We start from the raw sequence: 21,599 nt of genomic DNA on the forward strand, positions 1-21,599 counted from the left end.
AACACAAAGCTATAGCCTGCTAGGAAGCAGTAAGACAGATCTGGTAAATAAAAGTCAGACAGGAAATAGATGACATGTTCCTAATTTGACTGAAAGATTATGGGTTAAATGTTTGGGAGCAGAAATGCCACTTATATGGAAAACTATACAAAATGTGCTTAAAAGAGTATCTTTTCACAAGCAATGGTGCTAAGGTGCTAGGATCTGTCATTTAAGATGACAGGGTGTTGTAATATGCACGTACTACTGTGCTACAGACAAATTTCACAGGAGAAATGCATGAGGTATAAGATGAAACAATGGACATCTTAGAAAGGATCTGGTTTGAAATCTAAGGGAAAGAGGTTCAGATGTGTAAACAAAACATATTTTGCAGGAAATGTGACTGTTAAATGAAAATCCTGTTCATGCAAATAAGATTAAAGTTATTTCTAGAATCCCCAATCAAGAAAAAAAGTTGAATTAATAATACTTTAGTGACATGTTATCAGAAACTACTTTTTATAATTTCAGAATTGATAAAAATTACATAGCAAATTATTGCAACATAAACCTTTACAGTTTTCAAAGATAGATAATGTTTTAAGGAAATTTCAAGAGACGTCAAAAACAGAGCTACACAAGCCAATCATGCATGTTTAGTATTTTAGAACTGCTAACATTATATAACAAATTATGACAGCATAAATCCTGACAGTCTTCAAAGGTAGATAATTATTTAAGATTATTATTTGCATTGTAAATTGGCTGGAACGCTCTTCGAATGTAAATTTGTAAACAGTGGGATGCCACAAGTATCACTTCTGGCCCCTCTCCTGTTTGGCATTTGCAGACATTAGACCCAATATCCCAGAAGTGTGGTTGATCGAGTTTGCTGATAACTGCAAACTGGGATCTGTGGTCCACTCATCTACTGACTGAAAGCATGCCCATGCCGCAGAATGTTTGTGTGGCCTTCGAGAATCCGCCATAAAGTCAGAGCTTTCTTGCCCTAGCGGTCCTGGGTCCCCAACAAATCAAAAGTCATGGTCTCAGGAAACTCAAATACACCACAAAAAGGAAAAGAGTCACCCTACCCCAAGCAGGGAAAAACCCCCACAACAACAGTGAACTGATGAACTACTAAAAAGATGGTAGAGAAAAACAAAATAACTATGTAGGGGAAAAAGAACTTCACTGTAAAAGTCACTCGAACAGTGGAAGGCCAAAAGAGAAAACACAGGACACAGATGGCTTTTAGATAGAAGAAGGGGAGCAAGTAGAAATATATAAAGCAAAGATAGCAGAGGTAGAAGGCACTGCCGAGGCCCTTAGAAAGCAAGGAAGAGCTGATAGTGTAGTGAAAAGTAGCTGGGGAAAGAAAAGTGAGGAGGAGAAGACAAATCACAAAAGGGAAGCCTGCCTGGAAAAAGGTAGCTTGGCAGCAGCTGCTCTGAAAAAATGTGAAGTGGCTGAAGTGGTAAAACTGTCAAGTCAATGACTGTAATAAAAAATCTGAACTGTTAAGATCCATGAGGAAATATTCCCATCTTAGTCCATATCAAGAGAAGGGAACTATAAAGTGTTTATGAAAAGATTGATTAGAGAAAAAGAAATCAAAGAAATTGTCTTAATTTGAAACTTTCTTTGTGCTGTACAAATAAAGACAAAAAAAACAAAATAAAATGATTTTGAGGATTGAATGCAAAACAAATAAGGTGAATTGTTGGATTTAAATCAAAATTGAAAGGACCTTGAATCCTCTGTGCTTTCCCTTTTATTTTGAAAGGATGGAGGAAAAGCAGGAAGGTGAGGTATTGTGTCTGACAAAAGCCACTAAAATCAACTAGGGTTGGGTTGTAGGAGGTCCCTCAACTAACTCAGTCCTGATGGAAAAATATAGTATTAGAGAGGGGACATGAGAGCTTGTAAAAAAGGACCCTCAAGGCAAAGGAAAAGTTAAAAGGAAAGCAAAGTCAGACAGGAAAGAAACTTAAAATCAAAGTTCTGAACAGGAAGCCAGAATCTCCAAAAGTAAGTTTTTAAAAAACAGGAGGAGGATCCCAGGAGATAGGAAAATACAGGAGATGAGGAAGACTGGAAGAAAGAGAAAGTAGATCTGTCCCACCAAAGGAGAGAAAAAAAATCTACCAGAACTAAGAGGCGAAATAAAGAAGTAAGGAATTTGAAATAGAAGGAAAGTCCAAACACTAATAAAAAGACCCCAGAGGAATGCATAGATTTCTAGAGATTAGGAACCTGAGGCTTCCAGTCGCCATGTCTGCATGTTTGGGACCACCCCCTAAAATGGAAGAAAAATAGAATCAAGATGCCAGGGGGATTTGGAAGAGAAAAGAAAAAAACTAACTTGACCCTAGTAAAGGGACAAAGTGACAAAAGTCAGTGGAAAGCATGGGAGTCTTGAGGAACTTGAGGTTTAAAGTTGATTTTGGGAGTGATATGACCATGAAAGGGAGCAAAGCCAAGGAAGACTTGGGCAGAGTGGGCTTTTTGGAAGGTAAGGTTCTTATCATAGAGAGTGGAGGACTAAGATGAGGAAGGAAAAGGAAAGAAGGGCTATCCTGAAGGGCATCAGGAGGCAGAGAGATCCCAGGAAGGACCGCAAGCCCTGCGAGGCAACTGATGATTGGGATGCAGTCAGCACTCAATTATCTGGGGACATGAAGGACTGCAGCAGGGACATTCTCGAGTGCAGGTCTGTCTAGGGATATCGAATTGAGGATCTGATCCATTCAGTCCACTCTGAAATCCTTCGCTGAGGTTCCCTGCTCAGAATCCTCATTGAGTCTGCTATGAATTGTTTCTGCTCAGCTAGTCTCCAAATACCCTAGTCGAATTGAGCCTCTGCAGTAGATTACCTAAATGGCGCTATGTGTTTATGTACCCACATGACCGCGCTGTGTTGTCGGAATGATTAGCAGAGGCCTGTAAAATGTTCTGTGCTTGAAGGCCTTCAGGTTGAACTGCCAGTGAGATTTCCAGATTGAAGGTTGCGTGTGAATGCTAGGACATTCCATTCGCCAAGATTTGGGAGTTCAGAAATGAGCCAGTCCTAATGGTCCTTGTCTGTGAAGTGCCGGGCCCACTGCTCCAAGTGTGCTCCGAAGCTGGTTAAGTTTGGAAAAGCTGGAGGATTTGAGAAGGTTGGAATAATAGAAAATCAGAGGAATCAGAAGTGCAATAATGTGAAACCAGAGTTTGGTACTTACAGAAGGCAGGAACGCAGAGGATTCATGGCTTATCTGATGAGCTTGGAAAATCAACACCACACTTTTGCAGTTGTAGCCCCCTTTAGAGCCTGGAAAAGAGTTTTGCAACAGAAGGAAGGGCTATGCCAGCTAGTTGAAAGTATAAGCCAGCTGAGTTTGTTTTCTGTTGGAGGAAGGCCCTTGCCAAGGTTGTATTAAGGGGGCTGAGAAAGAATACCATTTGCTGAGAAGTGATCACACAAGAGGCCCCAGTTGCCCAAGAGAATCCAAGTAGGAGAATGAGACTTTCAAAGTCCACGGAGAATCCAGTAGGAGAGGAAGACGCTGTCTGCATAAAGCAGGCGTCGCTCCAGACAGGTGCTGGATCCCCTGAAAAGGCCTGGCTAGATCTGACTGCCAATCTGGATGGGGTGAAGTCTCTCAGTAGCCACTACTGGAACCAAACTTGGTGAGTGCTTATTGAAAGTGCCTCGAACCTGCCTTGAGAGTTTCCTCTTTGCTCTAACCCACTATGAACCTGAGACTTTTTCTGATCCTGCAGTTTGGGAAAATGTCACCATCGAAACTTCCTGTCTTTGAATTATTAGCTGCATCGGAGTGCTGAAGCATTAGCTGCTGCAGAGGTAGCCATAGGAATTTTGGGAAAGGAGGTGTCCATTAGTCACAGAAAAGGTATTTTCTGGGAACCAGAAGAAGTCTTTCTTTTGAACCATTCACAGCCGAGAGAGAAACCTTTTCCCCATCTCCTCAAGCAGAGTGAACAGTTGCTTATGGCTCTCCCTCTGCCAAAAGATATTTTTGGAGATTACGCCTCTGTAACATTGATGCTTTTGGTGTGCCCATGAAAGTTGTACCTTTTTAAAGTCCGCGTGTCTGAATTGCAACCTCAAAATCATTCCAAGAGCCATCTGTCCTGGGTAATCCCAGTCAATTTCTCAAGAAAAGAGGAGTTTCCTTTCTCCAGCGAAGAGGGAGTGGAAGTGTTTCTGAGCTTCTGGAGAGAGAGTCCATTGCTTAGTTTCTTTGGAGGCCTGGATTCACCTTTCCTGTTCAGGGTGAAAGAGGCCCTCCATTGTCTAGAATCTTGACGTCTGGCCTTGACCACTCGACGCGGGCTGAGACCTACACTTCCCTAGAGGGCCTGTCAGATCGGGAAAAAGGAGGCTTACAGCAGCAAATTTTTGGAAATCTTAGAGGCTGAACTTTGCAAGAAATCTTTTACAGTCTGCATAGACTTCACCTTTGGATCCACATGTTTTAAAACAGCTCAGTCAGCATCTGTTAACTTTAACATGTCTTGTTCTGGGCATCTAAAAACCAGTCAACCAGGCAGCATGTCTGAGGCAGCTTCCCTGCAAGCAGCATCCAAAGCATCAAAAACCACAATGGCAGCTATGCTTGTTCAATCAAAAAGTAGCAAAACAATGTATCATATGCTTGTTCACCTGTTCAGTAGCATGCAAGCAAGCTTTTGTTCCTTATCCTCTGCAAAAGCAGGAAGGGAAGCAAAAACATATGAAACTGGCACATAAAAGCCCTGTTATTTAAAGGTAAGAAACAGGCAATTTTTTTCCCCACCACCTCTTTTGGCATAGAGAGCAACCTTTTTCTTTTAGAATTTTTTATAGGATCCTTAGAAGTAGCAACCTTAGTTTTAATAGAAGCCAGTTCAAATTTTTAGGGATCCGTAGAAGGGTTTTAAATAAGATAAATGAAAGTCAGGAAAAAAAATAAATAAAATCTAGGAGGCTTAGGCAGGATCAGAGGCATGGAATCAGGATTCAGAAAAAGCATCAAAAACAATGTCCAAAACCAAAAGAAAAGCACAAGCTACAAGCTCAGGGACAGGGAAGAAGAAGAAAGAAATTTCCAAGCCTCTTCTTGAAGCAGAATACCCTGTCTGTCCAGAAGAATCCTCCTGTTCCCTCAAAGAAAAAAGAAAATCCTCAGGCGAGGCAAGGGAAAAGAGCCGAGGCTGAGAGTCCGAGAGGTCAGAGTCCTCAGGGAGAGATAGGGATAAAGGTGAGTCCTGATCTGAGGAAGAAGTCAGAGGTCAGAGAGAGTCAGAGCCTGAATCCATGTCAAGGCCTCCTTTTTTTCAGGAGGGGTCAGGGTAATCATCATAAAAAATCATTGCTCAAAAATCTTCAGCCTGCTTTGTGTCCTGGGAGTGCCAGGAGGGAGCAGCTTGAAGCAGCTTAACTTTAACTTTTGTTTGTCTTCTTTGTCTTAGTAGTGATGTTGAAATAGTGATGAAACCCCCTGACAGAAGCCGGTACCTGACCCCCCACACGACCCATCTGAAAGAGCGACGTCCGGCGTCCTGCAGCAAAAATAGTGGCCTTGATGGCTCCCCATGGGAGTCCGTCGACGACATCAGTTTCAGTTGCGCGGCGGACAGAGGGCGAAAAAAAGCGCCTCACAGACACAAAGAACCGACACTGGCTCCAGCTGCAACGAGTCCTGTTTGGACCTCGGAGAGCACCCTACAGTTATGACTGCAACAGTGAAACACGAAGAACATCAGCTCCAGCCAGGGCTAGAATATGCACATATACGATGTAACAAAAATGGTCTCACACTCAATAAAAAAAATGCAGCATAGTGGCATTGGTTAGAAAGTTTACTCCCAACTCATATGTTATAAATGGTACTCCTCTTCAGACAGATGCAGTCATAAGAGACCTAAGTACTTATGTGGATAGCTTTCTCTCATTCGATCATCATGTTTCCACTACAGTCAGCAAATCCTTCTGTCTGGCCCAGTTAATTTACAAGGAAATATCTTCAAGATCCAAAGAAATCATCCTACTGCTATCCTCTTCCCTTATCAGATCCTTCATCGAATACAAAGCCCCCTTTAGTCTGTACAAATCCAAGCACATCACTCAACTGGAAATGCCTCATAGACTTCTAACTAAGAAACGTAAAGGCCTTAAATCCTTCAATGACCCCACTAGATTAGCACGACTCTCCTTATGCTTAGTAGACTTCACTTTGCTGTGAGGTGACCTGTGTCTCAGTTTTTGAGCCATGAAAGACCCAGTCCTATTTCTCCTCCTGTTTCTTTGCAAAATCAGTGGCTTTACAAACACCAGCTCTAAGGGCTTAAATCTACACCAACAAAAAAACAAGACTCGCGGATGAGATAGGTTCCTAACGCAACATATTCCCAGCCTGTGGAATAAGTTACTACAGGTTAAACAAAGTACTAGTTTGGCTACTATTAAGGCTAGTCTTGATGGCTGTATGGGTAGACTCATTTTTACACAATGGTTATCATGTACTGCCCTTTTGATTTGGGAGGTGAACACTAATGAGTGCTTGAAAAGGATGACAAGAACTTTTTAAGTTTGTCTGCTTAAAGTTGTATATGGCTAGGCATTTTATGATCCCCGTGATCGCTTGCTAAGTATGTTTCTTGAGAGACATCAAAAACAGGGCTGAGCTAGCCAATCAACAGTCAGACAAATCTTTCTTTTAGAGGGTATGAGTAAAGTACATAATGTAGCATCAGATCTGAATCAAGAAAGTCATGGCTTGATGCAATATGTGACATAGTATGTCAGAAATCTGAATAACAATGAATGAAAAATGTACTCCTTGTAAGACATAATTGGCTGTGGTGATGTATGCGTTGCATCTTGACAAAGTCATGCTTGGTTACAACTAATTTTTAAAGTTCCACACATACCAGTCACATGGCTACAAAAAGTAAATATTCCAACCATTTACAATATCCACATGATTCAACTGTTATAAGAAAAAATGTGGAATTCCAAAATGTGCATAGGAGTTTACTGTTGGACTTTTTTTTGTTAGTAAGAACGAATACTTAAAAATTCACACACTGTCCTTTCAAGAGTTAAGTTATTGATACGACACTGAATATAGATGTGACTCAGCTAAAACTGAATAAATTAAACATATGATCTAATTCATAGGCAAGTCATGCGTATATGTCCAAAATATCATACATGCAGTGAATAGTATGTTTATAATTTAGAGTAGTAGTGTGATCACTGGTAGAGAATGACAAGTTAGCATGCAGTAATAAAGTCGTTATGCCTGAAAGCCCACTAAAGTAAATTTATGAATTATCAAGTTTCAAACCCGGAAAGGTGGGGCTAATCAAGACAAAGGCGTGGACAGTTAAATAGAATACATACATCAGGATATGCACAGTACATGTTCTGTAAATCATCTAAGGAAACCTCTGATGAGATGGGGAAAAGGATGGATGCTAAAACAGTATTCATTGTTTTAGTGCCACACTGCTTACTTTGTTTTAAGGCCAAATCACTAACTTTATTTCAGTGCCACACCACTTACTTTGTGTAAGTGCCACACCGCTAACTTTGTTTTAGTGCCATACTGCTTACTTTACAGTCAGCAAAACAAAAAGACCCAAATGTTCTGACTTCTACTACTGAAAGATGCTCAAAAGACAGCCAGGTAAAGTGTGGTTGGCAGGATGATACCTGAGAATCTTGAATATGCATTGATATTTTCATATACATTAACTACATATTTATCATTAATTGTAATTAACAAACACAATTAAGTTTGAAAAAAAAACCTGCTAGAAAAAAATGAAAAAAAAGCCTGGTATAGAGGAAAGGAGTCCTGACTTTGACCCAGGTGACCTTAATTAGATTATGGACTTGGATGTTGGAGTAGCTAGAGAGAGGTTGAACGAAAGAGTTGAGTATTGTCTTCTCACTCACTCAAGAAGGGAAGATGAGGCTTCTGCCTATGATCTCACTAAACCCTAGTGATAGGGTAGTGATTCATTACATGGCAGATTGACATCATAAATTCATCTCAGAAAGCTGTCTGGAGCTGTCAGACTAAAAACACTGTGGTGCACATGGTATCAGTAGCTCCACCCATTTAGGGCATAATATCTCCTGGAAAGCAGGGCAGTGTATGTGATGCTACTGACTGTTCTGCTCTGATCCAACTCCCCTTCCCAGTCTACCAATGGAATGCTGCCAGCCCAGAGTGGGACAGGAACAATGAAAGAAAGCAGACCTAAAGCAGCTGGTGGCCAGCTTGTGGCAAGCAAATGGATACTAACAAAAAAATAAGGCTATGGTGCCACTGATGAAGACACTTCCTAATAGTAGTACCTAACATAGTGCCAAGCAAAATGTGCTTGAGTGCCAATTTTCAGCAATGCTGCCAGGAATTGTCTACTATTACTCTAACAGTTATTTATGTTAACAAACCTGTGTAGTGCAAAATATAAGTAAAGGAATGGTAACCATTTGAATTTTTGGGACCCAGCAGAGCAAGTCCCGAAACACGGACATTGAAAGACAGAAAGATTGGACTTGTATATACTAAGTCCAAAATGCTATTTCTCAGAATACTCACTTTTCTCTAAGGTATGGTGATCATGTAGTGGTATATATAACTTTGGTGGGATGGGGGGGGGGGGGGGCACTCTTCTCCTGTGTTTTTGGTGTTTTTTATGTTTTTTTTTCCGCTTGTCGGCACTTGGCATTTCGAGTGCTGGTATTCCAATATGAAGCCCAAAGTAACAACATGATTAGCATTTAAATAATTGAGATAAGAAAAATTGGTATTTAATTATGAAAACAATGGGACATCCAAGAATTACAAAACTGTCATTAATTGAGCAGGTAATTATTTTGGCCTAATAAGCACAATGTTATCAAAATACATATGGATAGTTTGATTAGTTTTAATGTCTAGTCTGGAAAGTATAAATTAGAAAGCGTTGCTGCCCAGTGTGTGTGGAAATTATATATCATTCAAAGTACATGGATGAAGTACTCACTACATTGCAAATTGCTGAAGCAACTACAATTGGGTTATTAGAAATATTTAGTCAGTGGAGAATGGTCAAATAGCTTGTTTCGGATCATGAAAACCATTTTGCAAAAATAAATTATTAAAATCTTCTATTGTATGCTGCTCAGTGTGCAAAACAATATTTGCTATACTACCCTGGATCATTAGAAGTGTTAAAGAGAATGACCTGAACCTTGAAAACCATACTACAGAAAATGCAAAGATTGGCTACCAGCACTTTCTGGATTTTAAATACATAATTTTGCTTAAATTACAGTCAGTATTACCAATTACCAGATGAAATCTACATCTCAAAACAGGTGGGGCTAAGTACATTTGGGTGATTCATTACACTTAATAAAAAAATCATGTGAAATATTCAAAATCAGTTTGTGTAGCATATGGGAAGTCATGTGGAGGGCATCATTATATCATAACCTCAGATAAGAATAACTACAACAAGTCGTACTTCAACATTTTTTCATTAATGTTGGTCAAAACATTAACTTGTATTGTGTGGGACCAGGGTACACAGCAGTATTGCTTTTTCACTTTCCCTCACAGTGTGCAACCACAGATTTCTTATATATGTTTATGTGAGGGGGGTGAGGGGCAAAGTCCCCCACATATGTGTACACTGGGACTCTGAATAAATGTTTTTTTTTCTTTTATTGTACCTTTGAGTTTTATTTCATGCTTTAAAAATGATGAAATAGTACTTGTAGTACAATGATTCAGTTTACCATAATTAAAATTATGTGTGTGTGTGTGTGTGTGTGGGAAAGTTTTTACATAACTGGGCTTCAGATTCCTGTGGTGTGCCCAAAAGGGATGCTTGTCACTGTACTGGTACATTGAGGTCTGTATACATTCCAGACATAAGGTGACACCTACAGATTCTGTGTGAGTGTGTGACTGTCATACTATGTGAATTTTGTGTGTGTGTGTGTGTGTGTGTGTGTGTGTGTGTGTGTGTGTGTGTGTGTGTGTGTGACCTCACTGCTGTCTCTCTAAAATAATAGTGCAGTGATAAATCATTTGTCTACAATTGACTAGGAGAGCTACCTCAGTTTGGCTGTGAGTTGTGAGCAGGTTAAAATGAGCACTAACATGTGATTCAACTATATTCGGATGTGTTGTGGAATAAAAATCTGTGCATGACTGTACAGGTGTGTGTATGTGTGTGTGTGTGTGTGTGTGTGTGTGTATATTGGAATGAGTGAGACTGTATGGGATCATGCCAGTATGTGCATGACTGTACAGGTGTGTGTGTGTGTGTGTGTGTGTGTGTGTGTGTGTGTGTGTGTGTGTGTGTGTGTGTGTGTGTGTGTGTGTGTGTGTACTGGAATGAGTGGGACTGTATGGGATCATGCCAGTATGTGCATGACTGTACAGGTGTGTGTGTGTGTGTGTGTGTGTGTGTGTGTGTGTGTGTGTGTGTGTGTCTATATTGGAATGAGTGGGACTGTATGGGATCATGCCAGTATATGCATGACTGTACAGGTGTGTGTGTGTGTGTGTGTGTGTGTGTATGTGTGTGTGTGTGTGTGTGTGTGTGTGTGTGTGTGTGTGTGCACGTGCGTGCTCAGTGGCATGAGTGGGATTGTTTTTGCCTGTTTGTGCGTGACTGTACAGGTATCTGTGTGAATGTGTATGTGTGCTCGAATGTGTGAGTCTGTAGGTGCTAATGCTGGGGAAACACTTTACGCTAATGAGTGTCTGATGAGCTTTAGCTCAACGTGACTCTTTCATGTCTCTAAATTGCTTATTATCACTGCAGTGCTATGAGAGCTCATTAGTGAATCCCTTGTAGTGCTATGGTGATAATTTCCTTGAATACCCCTAAGTCTCTTGACAACAAGAGTTAATTGTTATAAGTTCATATTATATTTTTAAAATCCAAGTTGTAAGTTCATATGACGATTTTAAAATCAAGGGCAAAGAAAAAGTACATCTGAAGCAGTAGACCTTAATGCCTACACCTTATGAGACTTCTTGGACTACAAACTGAGAAATGCACCAAAACATTTCAAGATGTAATAAGTGTGAAAAGTGTATAGTTTTCACAAGTGAGCACTCTGAGACAATATGTAACCGAGCCATTGTTTTACTGCTGTATTGGTTAGTGACATTGTCTTCATTTAATTCTGGTTTGTGTAAACCCTCAGTTCAAGTACAAAGGTAGTCTGCATATTTTCAGTGATTAAACACACCTGTGCGTATCAGTTACTCTTTTTACCTGTATAGTGATACCTCTCGTCCTTTTTCTTCATACTGGTTAGAGAGACTTAAAACGTGGCTGTTTCTCTGGGTATCCTTTTCACGGATTCGGAACTGAATAGCAATGATACAGGTCCAGACCCTTGGGCATCAGGTCCATAATCTCCTGTGTATCTATGCCGTTTACAAGTGGTAGAGCAAAACTGTAACAAGTTAGAACAAGGGGGAAACTGCACATAAGCCTTAACTATTTCAGTCTCACTCATCCCACTTGATTTTTGAAAGAAAATCATTTTAGAGTACAGAAGGAATATAAAATAGTCGTTCTCATGGAAGTTACATACCAGACAAACAAGTGGCGTTACGACTGCCCAGCACCACCTCATCCAAGGGAAGGGACGATATCCAATCATCCGAGCAATATCATCCATGAATCTGTCTCCACCTACAGAAAGATAATGAATGCTTTTACCACTTTTTTACCAGATTTCTAATGTCATATATCTTTATGACTTCCCTCTTACTCTTTCGTCATTTTCCAGTTTGCATCACCGACTTTCTATTCCACTTCCCTTCCCATTTTCTGTTCACTGGCCCATCACTTTACCATTATCTCTTACCTTGATGTTTTCCATTGTCCCTACCTAGCTTATTTCTCTCTCTTTTGTCCATATGTACTGTAAGACTCATTAAATCACTACACATTACTTAACTGAGACATGCCACTTGGTGTATATATATATATATATATATATATATATATATATATATATATATATATATATATACTCTGCATTTCTTTCTGAGAACAGACAAGAAATATATAAAAAATGAGAATAACTTAAAGAAAAAAAAGCAAATGCCAGAAGGTGACTACTAAAGATTTTCAGACACCAAACAATAACAAAATAAAAGATCTTTCACTGACTTTAGAGATGTTTTTGATTTAGAAAGAAATAAAAAAGTAAAATAACAGCAGGAAACTACCAGAAAGAAACTTTAAATCACAGAGTGACAAAAAATGATGACAGAATGAAGACAGGATGCTGGATGGACATTTTTGATGCATAGTTAGATACTAGAAGTAAGGTTTGAATCACTGCAGTGTGGTAGAGGATGTCATTCAGGGTGGCTGTCCTTGAGCTAGGTAGGTCCAGTGTCTGAGAGGAACAATTAACTAGAAACCCCTGCTAACTAGTGACAGTATGTTGTACCTAGAGCTGGCAAACGTGGTGTTGCAGTGAAAGGTCATAGTACTGAAAGGGTAGTGTAAATCAGTAATGCCTTCCAGAGAAGGGCAGTATTAAATCAGGCAGGAGGCAGAAAGTGGTGATGACAAGGAGACAAGAGTATGCGAAGGATACACGAAGATGGACAGAAAAAAAATGTTTATGTGTAGCAGATAATTGGCAAGACAATATCTAGTATGAGAAGATAATCTAAATTTAGTGCTTTACAAGAGGGCTTGTAAAAAAAAAAAACGTAGGATACTGGGTTCAAGGATCACAATATGATAAGGTGGAAGAAAGACTGAGGTACAGAAGGGCACAGTGGAAAGGAAAGAGATTCATAGATCCAAGACAGACACCCTTTCTTACCTAACTTTTTATTATAACCTGCTGGGATGATCAACTGCAACAGCATTTACCATATAGGAGGAAATACTCCCTTATGTGTGACTGAAGGGTTTTAACAGGACTGAGAAATCACTATAAATGGTATCTGTTCCACAGCAGCCCTCCTAAAAACTGGTGCACAGATTGCACTAGTGGGCAAAGTTATGGAGACTATCTATACATATAGTATCTATTAATAGATGTTAACTAGTAGTCATATATGTCACCACAGTCTGCTACATGCAAAACAGCCGGATACACAGGAATTGCTGCAGTTAGGAGCTTTAAGTGATGACTCTTATCTAAACATGAGTGCACATGATGCAAGCTGTACAGCATAACAAATAATAGCATAAAGTTCAGTAAGGGAGACCCACAATACCAATCAGTACCCATAAATCTACAATATTGTGGAAGCTACAAAGTGTTTTACCAGAAAGCTGGACAAAGAATAGTGGACAAAAATTACAGAAAATCCTGGAATGCCAATTAAGCATTTAACATAAATGTGTGCTGTTATGAATGGAATAGTAATGCCGACACCTTGCTTTGTCAACAATAAACTTCACAAAAGCAAACACTACAAAAACAGCAAAAGTAAATAAAATAAAAACAAATTTAATAGATTTGGGCAAGGTATAGATCCATTTGCAACTCAAAACAATTTTCATTAGAAATAAAAGCATGATGTCCTCTCCTTAAACCATATTGCAACTTAATCTTTCTACATTTTTCACATATGGTAGTAAAAACAAAGTACATGCAAACCACCCAAATGTTTAAAGAGACAACTCTCATACTATATATCTGGCAAATATAAGATGCATTAACAGCTTTGGTGAATAAAACATTTTCTATACTAATACAAGAATATATTTTTTTTCACAGCCACCATGACCAGTCACAAATCTCCTTCCGGTATATTTGGCTCCCTCCTGAAACGTCATCACTGAAAATACTGAGTAATGAAAACTCAGAAAAAAAGGCTGAAAACCCAAAGAAGAGTTTGTTTGTTTGTTTGTTTGTCTTTTCGGCTTTTCCCAGTTAGGGGTCGCCACAGCGGAACTCCGGTCCGCTAATGATTGGCAGACAATTTTTATGGTGCCGAGCTGCCAGCCCAATGCCCAACCTTCAGTGAAGGCACACCCATTCACGCATGTCTTTCGGAGGCCACTCGACCAGAGTGAATCTCGAAAATCACTCATCCTTACATTTTTTTTTACCTCCCATGTGGAGGGCAAGCATCCCCTCCCGACCAGGATTGCCAGATTTCCAACCAGCCAAGTCAAAGATTGCCATACCTCAGAGAAAAAGGGAATATTCACAGAAATGGCATCTCGAACTTGGTATATAGAAGTTTGATCTTTTGGGCATTCAGTCTCTATGTTTTGGGACTTCCTCTAGTGGGTCCCTACATTTCAAATAGTTATCAGTATATTTAGAATCAGAACTTTTCATTAAATTCTTAATATCTGGCTGAATCTGACAGACATTTTTTTTCAAAATACATTGGGCTTGATGAATTATTTCGAAATTAAAGAAAGACTCAAGTGGAGGGCACGCCATATAGAAAAAAAGCACTACTTTTAGTAATCATGCTTTGCAGATTCCTCTTTGACATGTGGCAGCAGAATGTCTTATGTCATTAGGAAAATGGTCAGCTTTGTATGAAAGCAATCATAACAGAGAAAAGCATAACAGATGGATGTTACCCTTAAAGAAAAGGCAAGAAAGAGACAGAACATGCATCTTCTGTAAAATCTTTTCCTTTGTCTAAAGCTCATGCCAAACTCTACAACTATTTGAACAGCAAACTGTTTGGCGTACTGTTTATCACAGATGGCAAAAAACTGGAAATCGCCAATGTCAGACAGACAGAGAGACAGGCATCAGCTAAGACTATGTTTCAGAAGTCAAGATCTTGTATGATGGAATTCCTTTAGTTAATTTATTAATACTGCTGTCCTGATTCTAGGAAGTCACATAGGTATTTTTTTTCCACAGCACACAGCATATCTGATTTTTTAATTTCTTTACTACTGGCAAGCGATCTCTGTGAAGGAAACTTTGAAGTCATCTGTGCAGGGGTGCAAGTGGTCTTGCCTAACGTTCCTTTTGCTATGTAACTCTGACAGGAATGCTAACATAATCAAAGAGATTACAGCTTTGCTATTCTGGAGGCGTTGCACACACAGCACAAAACACTGAAAGTCTTCACATTAAATCTGAATTACCTAGGCAGCAGAACACTTTTCCCTTTTTATGAAAGATTTAAAATATGTTCCAACAAGAAAGTTTAACTATACTGATATTATTTTAGAGTTAAAAGTATTTATGAGGAAACTCAATTTAGCATATACTTTTCAGAACCAAAATACAAATGGAAGAAAGGAAAAGGCAGTCAAGATGAGAAGTAACTTTAACCTACCGTTCGGACCTACTTTAAGTGTACTAGAAAAAGCTATTACTGATGATATATACACACTGAAAATTAAAGAAGAAAGACAGAGTATGTCATATAATTTGACCAAAAAAGAACAAGAATTATTAGAACAGATGAGAAATGATCATTCTATCAGAGTCATGCAGGCAAATAAGGGAGGGGGGACAGTGTTATATGGGGCACTGCAATATTCTCAGAAAATATTTGAGATGCTTTATGACACTGAAACATATTCTAATGCCTCTCTTAATGAAATAAATATAGCACACCACCACATTGACTATTATTTGGAAGAATATTTGATAGATGAAAGAATTTCACCAGAGATTTATAATTTTTGAAAGTTAGACATCCAGTGACAGCCACTATTTTTGGGATTCCAAAAACTCATAAAGGTTTGGAACATCTTAAGTTTAGACCCATAGTGGTAGGACAAGGTTCTAAAACCTACCCTTTTGGGGTAGTAATAGACAAGTGGCTTAAACATGTTTACAACAAGGTACACTACCTTTTGAAAGATTCTTGGGACTTCCTGGGTAGGCTAAGAAACAATCTCTGGGAAAAAAATATTTCCTTTCCTACAGTTGATATAGTGGACTTACATACATCCATTCCAAAAAGTGAAGGGAGAGAGCTCTTTTTATAAAATATGAAAAAACATACAGACTTTCTGATGATAAAATAAGTTTAATTTCTGAATTTATGGAACTTGTATTAGATTATAATTACATTTACTATGAGGGAGAATATATTAAACAGAAAAAGGATGTAGCAATGGGGGCATCATGCGTCCCCATTTATGCTAATATGGTGCTTTTAGAATGGGAGGAAACTACAATTTTCCCTAGTGAGTGGTTTAGATATATTAAAATGTATGTGCATTTTTTGGATGATGTATTCATTTTGTGGACAGGAATGGAAGAAAATAAGGGAGAATTTGTGAAATTTTTGAATAATTCATCTAGTTTTATGAAATTCACATACATCAGTAGTGTAGAAAGTATTAACTATTTGGATACATTTATACAAAATATCAGTAAAGGATTTAAGTCCAATGTTTACAGAAAACCCACATTTAGTAATTCCTATTTAGAGTATACTAGTAATCACCCCCACCATCAAAAAAATAATACAGTCAAAGGTCAACTAGTTAGAGTTGCCCGTATGACTTCTGATGAGGGAGATGTAGACAGAGAGTTACAAAAAGTAGCACAACTACTTTACGAAAGAGGGTATCCAGCTAACATAGTGGAGAAAAATGTAGAATATGTTAAAAGTGAGTGGGGTAAAAAATTTAAACCATTGTTGTGATGTACTACAGAAAAAGAAAATTTGGAAGAGGAGAAACAATTTCATAGGGCTATGGTTATTCCTTTTTGTGGTCAAGTTAAACAAGTGAAAAAGATTTTTGAGAACAATTAGTCCATTCTTAAAAATAACCCTAGAATATTTTCAGTTGTTGGGAAGGAACCCACTTTTGTATACAAAACTGGGCTCAATTTAAAAGGGGCATTTGAACTTACTAACAAAAGTCAGGTAGTTGGTAATAGTGGTACAACAAGATGTGGTGCTTGTGCACAATGCAAGTTTATACAAGCTAAGAATATGGTAACCCTGCAAAACATTTTGAAGTCTAAGGTTTTCTTTGAAAAAGGAAATTGTCAAGCATCAGGGGTGATATTTCTGGCAGCTTGTAAAACCTGTCCAGCTTACTACATAGGCAAGACAGAAAGGCGTCCTAGGGACAGAATATGTGAGCACCAGTACCAGAGTGCTACAAGAAATATAAATAATGCCCTATATAAACATTCATTAGTATGTGCAAATTTTGTTTAGTTTTTATTTGGTGTTGTGGAGCGAGTAAGACCAAATCCTGGAGGGGGAGATTACAGGAATTATATAGAGGAAAGGGAAATTAAGTGGCAAATAAAACTAGCTGCGACCCATGCACCAGGTCTTAATGAAATGGTATCCTTAAAACCAGTATTAGTGGGGAAAGCTGCCTCATAAGTACTGTGAATCTTAGTCTGTGTGGGTGTCTGTGGGGGTTCAACTACACAGTATATATATATATATATATATATATATATATATATATATATATATATATATATATATATATATATATTTATATTATACATATGTTTTAATGCAAGCCAATGGATAAAATGTGATTGATTTTTTATTTTTAATTTTTAAGTTTATATTTGATGAATGTCTTGGAATTTGAAAAGTTCTTTTTTATAAATGATGTTTGTTAAAAAGTTCTTGTGTTAAAATGTGTTTGTAGTGCATTTCATTTGAGCATTAAGGTAGCAGTATCTTTAAAGGATTGTGAAGGTTGATGACATCACTCATTTTTAACAGTATTGAACTGTACTATGGAGTGCAGTTAGATTCTGATGAAGTCCCCAGTTTAGGGGATGAAAGCGCTCAATCTGTGTTTTTGTATGTTGGAAGAAGAAAAACAGCTTGGACTGAAGAGTTTGGCTGACTGAAAGTGTTTCCTACTGCTTCACAGTGTATGTTTTTGATATTTTTTAGTTATATTTTACAGTGGTTACTTTTTTTTTTTATTGAAAGATCTATAGAGTTGTTTGGGTAACCAAAAATGAGTAGACCACTTTATCTTAAGTTAGATGCTGCATGTGTGTGTGTGTGTGTGTGTGTGTGTGTGTGTGTGTGTGTGTGTGTGTGTGTGTGTTTGCAGTGTTTGATAGACTAGCAGGTAAAGAAAGGCCATTTTCAGAACCTGCTGAACTATCAGTCATTTACAGTGATTCAAAGCAATTAGTATACATTTACATTTTACCAGTGCTATATTTTAATAAAAGAGTACAATCTTAAACATAAGCATATGTTTCCAAAGTGTAGATATTAGATTAAACAGAGCAGCTTTCCTTGAATATTTCCATTGTTTCTGGGCTGGCAGATGAAATCATAAAAGGAAACAACTGAAGTAGTTTATTGTGAGAGCCTATTGCTGTACGCAGTCACAACAAGAGGGAATGTTACAGAATTAACTTTCCTGCATTGTGTTACATTCATGGATGTTTTAATAATCAGAAGCTTTGGTGAATAATTCAAATCCAGTCAGGTGCTTCAGTTATGTAACTAGCAGAAAGTTCAGATGAAAGGTCATCAAGATCACATTGCAATTGACAGTGATGAGGATTGTGTGTTCCAGTCGGAGCAGGTGACTGCAGTGGGGTTATTAAGAGTCTACTCCATTCATACATAGAAGCAGGCAAATCTTGAGAGAGATCACTGAGGTGACCAAGATGGAACTTGAAGATGAATGTGATTAACGCAAGTAAGCAAATAGCAAAACGGAAAGTAATTCTTCCTTTCACTTACATTTCCCAGATTACTACATTTCTACTTCCCACCACACATGCTGTTACTTACACATTTCTTTATACATTCCTTCAAATGTTTATTCCATTTGTCTGACGTGAAAATAAATTTCAGTCTTTGTTGTTATGACACCAGAATTGTTAGGCTCACTGGGACTTGTACTCTTGACATATATTCATACTGCAATAACAGTACCAGTCACATACAGGCATACCTCTCAACCTCTTAGTGCAAGAAATCTGGACAAACCCAGCAAAATGGAGGAACAAAGGCCCCAAAATAGGACATATTTTAAATACTGCTCTTATAAACTTAGAACATTGCTAGAGTAACAGGGTTTGTTTAAACATACATTTTCTGAAGGATTTGAAGTCTGAAACTCATATATATGTCATTATTTACTGACTTCAATCCTGAGATCATCCCATTGATTTGACAGAAAACCACAAATTTTATGAGAAACAGACCAAAAATATGAGCCAAAAAATGGACATTCTGTGAAACTCTGGATAGCTGAGAGGTATGCATAGAGCCCAATAACACAGTCAAATACATTTCATCTTAAATAAATATCTTTATGCACAGCCTGACATGTAAGGCTTTAGACTTACCATATACCCAGGATATAACAATGCACTCCCAGAAGGCTTGCCACAGCAAAGTCATTCCACTTGCAGAATAGTAATCAAATAGCTGGAAAACATACATACCACCCTGCAGAACAAACAAAAGTGGTTGTGTTTTTATCACATGGGGTCATAGTTTACAGAATACAGTTCTGAAAACAGCTCCACTTTAGATATTAGAGTAATGAGTTTATACTGGTCGTACTGTGCATCGCTAAGAAATTCACATATGAAGAAAGTAAATTGAGGTTACACACCAATGCAATTCTGGTAATAGTACAGCAGTTCTTGGGCACAATCAGTTACACAAGTCTAATTGAGTGGTAGTCTGGGGCGTTTTGAAATGATGCTTCTAATATATGACATCTCAAATTGCTGTTATCCATGAGAACTGCTGATAAAGTGTTAAAGTTAATGGCTAATATATATACACAGAAAAGGTCCATCAGTGGCTAACATACAGACAGAAAAGTTCTGCCTAGAAATTCCAAATAAGATTAGCAGTTTCCCATGGGATGGAAGACATTCAGTTATACATGACTCTGTGGCACTTCATTTTCCCCCTTGGTAACACATCCTGGCTGGAAGTGATGAATAATAAATTCCTGGCCCTTGGCCATGACTGTGGCTGACGGATAATTTCCACATATACTGAAATGTGATCTACCAGCATTTTACTTTCTGTTGGTAAGAGGTAGGTATTATCACAGGTATCAAACTATACTGATGGGCTTTGCTACAGTGTTTGACTGTGAAGTAGTTCTCTGAAATAAACAGTTTTCCTGTCTCTTTTTTGACATTGAACTTTACTAAGTAGATATGCTGATGTTTCACAGCGATGTTCTGTACTGTGCAACATCAATATCACTCCAGGTAAAGGTCCATGGGACACTGAGGTTATTCTTCTGCTGCCTGTCTTCTGTACGACTGACATACATTTATGGCTGGCTTACAATGTAGTCTCTGCAATTCACATTTTGGGGTTTACTATGAATAATTGTGTCTCATTTAATGGACTTGCACTTATTCAAACTCCAAACATCTAAAACATCTGGAATTTGTTAATCAAAACAGCAAGGCTCCAAAGACAGTAAAACACAAAAAATGTCTTTTTTTTACAGGAGGAGAAGCTCTCCCTAACTCCCCAACGTGGCAACCCCCTGCACCCTTAAACCTGGGGGTATATGTACAAATATATCTGTGTGTGTGTGTGTGTGTGTGTGTGTGTGTGTGTGTGTGTGTGTGTGTGTGTGTGTGTGTGCGCGCGCGCGTGTGTGTGTGTATATGTTCTTATGTGTATGTGCATATGTATATGTGTGTGTGTGTGCGTGTGACTGTATATAATATGTATGTACACATATATCTATCTATCTATCTATATATATATATATATATATATATATATATATATACATATATATATAGATATCTATACATATATATATATATATATATATATATATATATATATATATATATGTATATCTATAAAGATATATATTACATGTTACACATATAGTTATACATATATATGCTATTAAGCATCAATGTATACTTAATTGATTTCTGCAATTAATGAAAATTGAAACTAACAAAAATAAAAAGGTCCAAACTATTGTGATCGCGAAAGGAAAACAGCTAAAAAAAAAACAAGGTCTGATTAGGGATACTGTTAAGCAAAGGGTTTCTGGTAATGTGTACAGTTGGGGTTACAGGCAGTGACAGGGTTCTTTTTTTTTTGACTCTGTATATTTACAGTTATACCGCGTAGCTTGCTGCCTTCATTAGCCAGCACTTCCATAGAGAGGTTCTCTTCATGAATCATGGAAAATGCTGGTTTATTTCATCCCTAATTCATACCTTTACTCTTCCAGGTATGCAGATGCCTACTATTTTGTTCTCCAGCTTTATACCAGGTTGGTAGATTATATACAACCTTATTATGCAATTTATACCACATACCAGCCATATGCTCACTAAAATGTTTAAGAATGCCACTCTTACTTTCTCTGTCTTAATATCCCACTGGGGGCATTGGGTCCAACACAAGCTTTTATCATCCTTATATTTATTGCATTTACTACTGACCTTATTGAACATTTCTCGGCATTATCTGCACATTCAGTTATAAGCATGCCTGTTCTGTGTGCATTTAAGATACGTTTCAGAATAATTTCCTTGGTATTGAAGTTGGAAAGTAGTAGTATGCAAACATCTGCTTCTTTGGAAATAGAGTCCTGGCTTCCAGGTCACAGAAGGAATAACCCCCACATCAGCTCTGCCCACTATCCTGGACTCTTTGCCAAGT

At 38.1% G+C, this 21,599-nt stretch overlaps 1 protein-coding gene across 2 annotated transcripts in view; it reads right to left on the minus strand.

Moving 5' to 3' along the window:
• The window catches only part of LOC122808955 (sodium- and chloride-dependent creatine transporter 1-like), a 237,074-nt gene that overhangs the window by 46,484 nt on the left and 168,991 nt on the right, over positions 1-21,599 (minus strand). For both annotated transcript variants that reach the window (XM_044080113.1, XR_006365847.1), the window contains exons 10-11: positions 19,277-19,379; positions 11,594-11,694 (exon numbers count right to left, since the gene is read on the minus strand). In XM_044080113.1, coding sequence (XP_043936048.1) covers positions 11,594-11,694; positions 19,277-19,379 — 204 coding nt within the window. The remainder of the gene's footprint in view (positions 1-11,593; positions 11,695-19,276; positions 19,380-21,599) is intronic.

The sequence above is a fragment of the Protopterus annectens genome, chromosome 8.part0, assembly GCF_019279795.1.
Source record: "Protopterus annectens isolate FY-2018-M chromosome 8.part0, PAN1.0, whole genome shotgun sequence".
Classification (NCBI taxonomy): domain Eukaryota; kingdom Metazoa; phylum Chordata; order Ceratodontiformes; family Protopteridae; genus Protopterus; species Protopterus annectens.